Source organism: Triticum aestivum, chromosome 5D (genome assembly GCF_018294505.1).
Source record: "Triticum aestivum cultivar Chinese Spring chromosome 5D, IWGSC CS RefSeq v2.1, whole genome shotgun sequence".
NCBI lineage: Eukaryota > Viridiplantae > Streptophyta > Magnoliopsida > Poales > Poaceae > Triticum > Triticum aestivum.
The window spans coordinates 549,654,950-549,661,302 of NC_057808.1; the positions used below are offsets into that span (position 1 = coordinate 549,654,950).

The 6,353-nt window shown below is 46.1% G+C and overlaps 1 protein-coding gene across 1 annotated transcript; it reads right to left on the minus strand.

Moving 5' to 3' along the window:
* Positions 1 to 831: 831 nt before the first annotated feature.
* Positions 832 to 2,999, minus strand: LOC123123750 (ras-related protein RABA2a). Its single transcript, XM_044544348.1, has 2 exons — positions 2,585 to 2,999; positions 832 to 1,542 (listed from the first exon to the last, which is right to left on the minus strand). Exons 1-2 carry the CDS (start codon positions 2,774 to 2,776, stop codon positions 1,057 to 1,059), a joined length of 678 nt encoding a protein of 225 aa, XP_044400283.1. The 5' UTR covers positions 2,777 to 2,999; the 3' UTR covers positions 832 to 1,056.
* Between the last annotated feature and the right edge of the window lie 3,354 nt (positions 3,000 to 6,353).

Here is a 6,353-nt window from a genome sequence, read left to right on the forward strand (position 1 = left end):
TGGCGCACCAGTAGTGCGTCATTAGTAGGCAAAACTGGTGCGCCACTAGTAGGCCTTTTCCTAGTAGTGTAACAGCTTGCCGCTCCCACCACCACCCGGTTGTAGCACCTGCCTGTGTCGGTTGTAGCTTCGGTCTGCCTTGAGCCATGGCCGCGGCTTACAATCGAAGCCGCGCTCACCACCGGTTGCAACAAATTGCGTTGCCGGTACCAGCATTCGTCAACCGTTGGAGCTCCCTCCGCGGTTGTTGCTATAGCCGGTTGCAACAACAGTGGCTACTGGTTCCAGCAACTGGCCGTCGTGGTTGTAGTGTTCGCTGCCGTCGCCTAAAATTTTAAAAAAGTGTTTACGCTTTTAAATAATGCTCCGGCCTTTTTAAAAAGTACTCGGAGTCTGTTTGGTTCAGAGCCGAGAGCTGCCGTGCCAAATTATTGGCGTTGACCAAGTGCTTCAAGAAAGGCAACTCACAATATCATTTCGAAAACATACTAGTACAAACTACAAAGGGTGGTGGTGAACTTTGTGTTTATAATTTGCATTGCAAAGAAAGGATTACACAACTTTGTGTTTGAAATGGAAAGACTGACTCGAGCTGACAAATGAGTACTGAGATGAAAGTAGAACTCACGTCAAGTTGCGGCATTTCAACGCAAAGGACTTTGAAAAACACAAGCAAACCGATGGATTCTTTCCAAGGCCAGGGCAAACCTGAACCTCACCACACGGCTGACAGACTAACAACTACTAGATGAAACTGTTATCGAATAGTAGTTCAGAGATGAACTCTGCACCCCGTTCCAGCACGAACAGTATCCCAACAATTCAGCAAACTTTCAGGGACATTATAACTACACATAATCATTGTCAATCTTCCTGAGAGAAGATACGAATGTGCATATATTTCCAGTACGTACGTACAGCAGTAACTTGCAGCACCTACCAAGCTATAACAGAGCCCGCTCTCAGATCAAACAGCCACGCTACGTTAAAAAAATAATCTTCTGAATTTATTTTTTGGTCAATCCAACCGAAATGGCTGACACGGTGACATCGGCGCTAGAAAGAGCAGCATCTCGACGAAACGCTGGCGGGTTCTCCGCCGGACACCAGGATGGACTGCCCCTCCCCGACGGCGCCGGCGCCGGAATCATCCGTCGACGACAGCGCCTTCTTGCTGACGACCCGGTAGATCTCGGCGAGGACGGTCTGGAAGGCCCTGTCGACGTTGGTGGCGTCGAGCGCGGAGGTCTCGACGAAGGAGAGGCCTTCCCACTCGGCGAAGCCCGCGGCCTTGTCGGTGGCGACGGAGCGGAGGTGCCTGAGGTCGGTCTTGTTGCCGATGAGCATGATGACGATGTTGGAGTCGGCGTGGTCGCGCAGCTCCTTGAGCCACCGCTTGACGTTGTCGAAGGTGGCGGCCTTGGTGACGTCGTAGACCAGCAGCGCCCCGACGGCGCCCCGGTAGTAGGCACTGGTGATCGCCCGGTACCGCTCCTGCCCCGCCGTGTCCCATATCTGCGCCTTGATCGTCTTCCCTTCCACCTGAACAACACAAGTGTTGCAGCAATGTGCTTAATTTCAGATGTGTTGATCATTGAAGAATATTTTTGGGCAAGACGGATAATAATGTTGATGCTGGCTAACTGACATCGACATACAAATTTTAAGCAGGTGCAGCAATGGAATTAGAGATCTTTGGAGAATATTTCTGAGCAAACCGAACAATAATGTTGATGCTGGCTAACTGACATCAACAGACTAATTTTTAGAAGGAAGGTGCAACTGTCAACTGAATGGCAAGTCATTGATTGGGTGGTCAGGAATGTTGGACGTGCAATCACATTTCACATCATTGCCTAACTACCATCCGCCTGTCCTAATCTCAGGTTATGAATTTTGGTACCAATCAAATCTCTGTGATGATGCAATTGGTGACTTGAAACTGAAATGGCACTTTAAAACAGCCATCGCCCAGATTTAGTTACAGAATGTGTTGAAGGTGCGGATGGCATATGGAAGCAGCTAGCAGCGGGCAGCAAGATTGACGTGGTCATTGACAAAAAGAAACTGGCATTAATGATATACAGGGATAACATAGTCAACAACTTTGACAAACGAAACACTTGGTTATATTCGAAAGAAAATTCATGATTGGATGATTTCAAGGGTATTCAGGTATCGAATTTAAATCAGGATAGAAACTGAAACTGGCTCTGCTTCTACATGACATACATACTCTGTTTCAGTTCATATTTCTGTTACGGTTAAAATTGATCCAAACAAGCTCAAATTCAAAAAGACTCTGGGCCGAATTTCGTTCAAATAGTAGCTAACTGCCAATATAGTTTTTCTGCTGAATTGCTGATAGTATAAACTGCACCCAAACGATTGCCTGAACCCACTAGAGAAGGGGCGCAAAGAAGTTACTAAAAGATTAGCCAAGAAGAGCAGGGCTTGAGCCTCATCTTGTACTAGTAGTGCTGTAAGAAACCAATCGATCATCCGAAGCATCCAACGATTCGGCGAATTTAAAGAAGCGAGGTGGAGCAGCGCAGAGGAGAAGAGAGTAGAAGAGGGGCCGGACCTGTGTGGTGCGGGTGGCGAACTCGACGCCGATGGTGGACTTGGAGTCGAGGGAGAAGGTGTTCTTGGTGAAGCGGGAGAGGAGGTTGGACTTGCCCACGCCGGAGTCGCCGATCAGCACCACCTTGAACAGGTAGTCGTACTCGTCGCCGCCCTGCTCCCACGCCGCCGCCCGCCGCGCCCGCGCCGCCATCCCCTCCCTTCCCCTCCCTCCAACCGATACCGATCAATCAACCTCCTCCGGCCCCGTCCCTTTCCCGGGCCAACGATGCCGGCCGCTTACTCCTCGGAGCCTCCGCCGCCTCTCGCCCGGTCGCTGTCTCTCTCTTCCCTCCCGCCCGAGGAGGAGACTGGCTGGCTGGCTGGCTGGCTGCGGCTTCTTGCTCTGCTTTGGCTGCTTGCTCGCGATGGTCTGGGAAGGAGGGCCGGGGGAGGGGCTTGATTTTTATTGTATTCCGGAAGGACAGAGTGCGGCTACGGAAACAAATGCTGCGTCCACGCGGCGCTACGTGATGTGACTTTGTCTTCTTGGCTCGTGTCCGGTGGCCTACAAGCTAGCGTATCAATCTTCAGTCTTGGTAGAAAAAAAAGTGCAATTTGTGGGTTGCGACCAGTAATTATTGTTATTGTTACATTGAATTTATTTCAAGCCATACTTTCCGAGTGACATGGCAATGTGATTAGGAGTACCGTCAAGCACTCCATGCAATTGCACTTAGTGTTTTCGCGCTGATATAAATTAGCATTTACAGAGAAAAACAATATTCTTTTTTTTTAGATTTTGTATGCTACTTTGGACGTGGAGCACCTACTCCCGAGTTTGTTTTTTGGATGCAAACTTTGACATTGTTTTGTCTTCTTGCAAAAATTTATCATAAAATGACATTTCCAGAAGTCATGGTAAAAGAAAAAAAATCGATACTCCAAAAATTCTATGTTTGAAAGCATTTTTGGAGTGCTGGTTTTTATTTTGCCATGACTTCCACAAATGTTGTTTTGGGACGAAAAATTCTAAGCACTATGAACATTTATCAAAGTCTGCACCAAAAAAAAATCAGATTTTTTTTTCATTTTTTCGGAATTTATCAAAGTAAGCACTGTGAATTCTCAAATGACTTCGGGAGTAGAAGGGGACTTTCACAGTACATTGTACTACGCAATATTTTGTTTTCTACTATTTTCTCATATGGCTGAATAATAGCTATTAGAAACATCTACGCTAACGACCATTATGATCTTAAGATAGAGATTCATGGAATAAGCAGGGATGGAAAGAACTCCGTCCACGGGGGTAGGGATATCTTGATGGAGAAATAACTATTTCTAAGTTGTCCAAGAAATAGCTACATTGTCAGTTGGACTATCTAAGAAGCCTATGGAGTAGACAGTCCGATATGTTGAGTAATCGACCCAGTGGTTCATTAAGATGTGGATGCGGTCGATCGAGCGGGAGAAGTAAGCGGGCCAACCAGGTTCATGGGTGCCTCCGCTTGCGAAAATGAACAACATAAGGGCCGAACGAGCGACAGGGGAGAAGCGTCGACGGTGGAGCAAGCAGAGGCGTCCATCACTAAGTCGGGTGGAAACATACACATTTCAACAACATGAAAGGAGGTGATGGGAATCAAGCATAGGGCGGAAAAAAAATAGAAAGAGGTAGATTCGTCCCGCGCCGGTCCACTCTTTTACAAGTACCCAACAAAGCAATGCGCCACAAGAAACATGTCATGTAATGTACAATGCACATTCCACCAATCCATCGCATACCTTTCAGCACAACCAGAACGGTCGGCTAGGATAGGAATGTCTCGAGACGTGGACATATAGTACGTACCTTGGTGTAATGGTGGTATGCCTAGCAATATCCCACTAACAAAAGAAAAGAGGAAGAAGAAAGGAAAGATTCCCAAAACCAAAGGCACAATCCGAAGCCATTGCTATCCGGGGATAAATCCGCCAGCTCGCCGCTTTGCTGAGCTGTGGGGGAAGATCATCTCGGGACCGTTCCCAACAGAATAAAAGGCATAATCGGTTAGCCGCATTGTAAACTATGGTTTGACTCGAACAAATCAAACTCCCACCATGCAAATGATTCATTGTAGGCATATATGCGGCCGACGAGGAAAATAAATATGCTCATGAAAGTGGCTACGTGGCAGCCGATGTGCGTACAAAATTGGGCAGAGCTTCCATGCGCAGGTAAAGTCAACGTCCTCCACGTACACGCGCTTGAGTGGCCATGGGCATCACCCCCTTTTTTTTTAAATCCATAGGATGATGAGAATTTCGTACAAGTACACGTGTACGATTGGTCTGGCCGTGCAAAAGCAACTTTAGGGCATCCGTGGTTCAAGAGAAATCCACGTGACCAGGATTGGAAACCATACGACATTTGTTTTTGTTTTTGTTTTTTTTCTTAAAGAAGGAAGACCCCCGGCCTCTGTATCTGAACGATGCACGCAGCCACTTTATTAATTATTCACAAAGACCTTATAAAGTAGTACGTCAGTAAGTCTGAAGTCATCATCTTGCTAGCATCCGTTGCTACTTCTATCCACTTGATGAAGGGGTGCCGATAGTCCGAGCCTAATACCAAACAGACCTCGCACCTAAGCCTAACATCTAGAACCAGATCTTGTGTTTGGTTGATGATGTCTGTCATTCCGTCATGTAAAACCTTTCACTCATCCTATTCACCCGAACCAAACACAAGATCCAGCTATTGCACAGTCTTCTATTTTCAGCTCTAGTAGGATTCAACGCGGTATGACCTGGGATATTTGTCTTGCTTCATAGGGAAGGGAAGGGTCCATCGTTGCCTTTAACCTGGGGAGGTGTTATCTGCGGCAACTCTCTCTGTTCAACACAGTAACAGAGACACGTGGACCGTGCAGTTACTCGCCCTTACCCCGGACCTTATTGTTATTGATGATTTCCTATCCTCTTCTCTTTGATATCATGTGAATTGAAGAGTGGCACATAGGACCGATCAAAGGGTTTTGTCATTTTGGAGCGAGCATGATAAGTCTTGAAAAGAAGATACAACTCCGGTTTTTGTGAAAGCAACCTTTCAATCTTGCTTTTCCGCCGAAATGTCACACAAAATAATGAAGTTTCTATTCACACTAAATGCATAGTGTCCATGTCAGAAAGACAATGAAGTGTCAAACTACTAATGTATGGTTTACAAAAAAAAAAACTCTCTTTCTATGGGACATACTCTCTATGCATGTCCCATAATATAAGACGTTTTTGCAAGCTAGCGTCTTATATTGTGGAACGGAGGGAGTGTCATGTCCTTGAATCTAGAGTATATCTTGACCTTTCAACGGTGAACTATCGATTGATTATTTATATGGGTTTTCTTCTTCTCTTTCCAGTGAAAAAAAACCCAGATAAATAATCAATTGATATTTGCGAAGCTAGTTTTCAGTCAGATGTGTGTTACGAGACTGACAATCAATTTATTTTTTCCAATTCATGTTTTAAAACACATTTTATGGTTTATAGTAGTGAGTTTGTGAAGCCAAACATTGCAGGAAGTCTTTAGGGCCGAGGCATGGATTCGGTATGTTTACTCTTTGTTCTGTTGATTGATCAATGGTCAAATTTAGACTCAAAATAAGAGATCGATTTTGTAAGACAAAACGGAATATACGTACGTTTCTGAAACGAGGATGGCGCGAATCCCGAGGCATGATCGAACGGCGTGGAGGACAGGAACGTGCTCGCAAGCCACAGCGACGCCACGCGCACGCTGACCAGGCGAC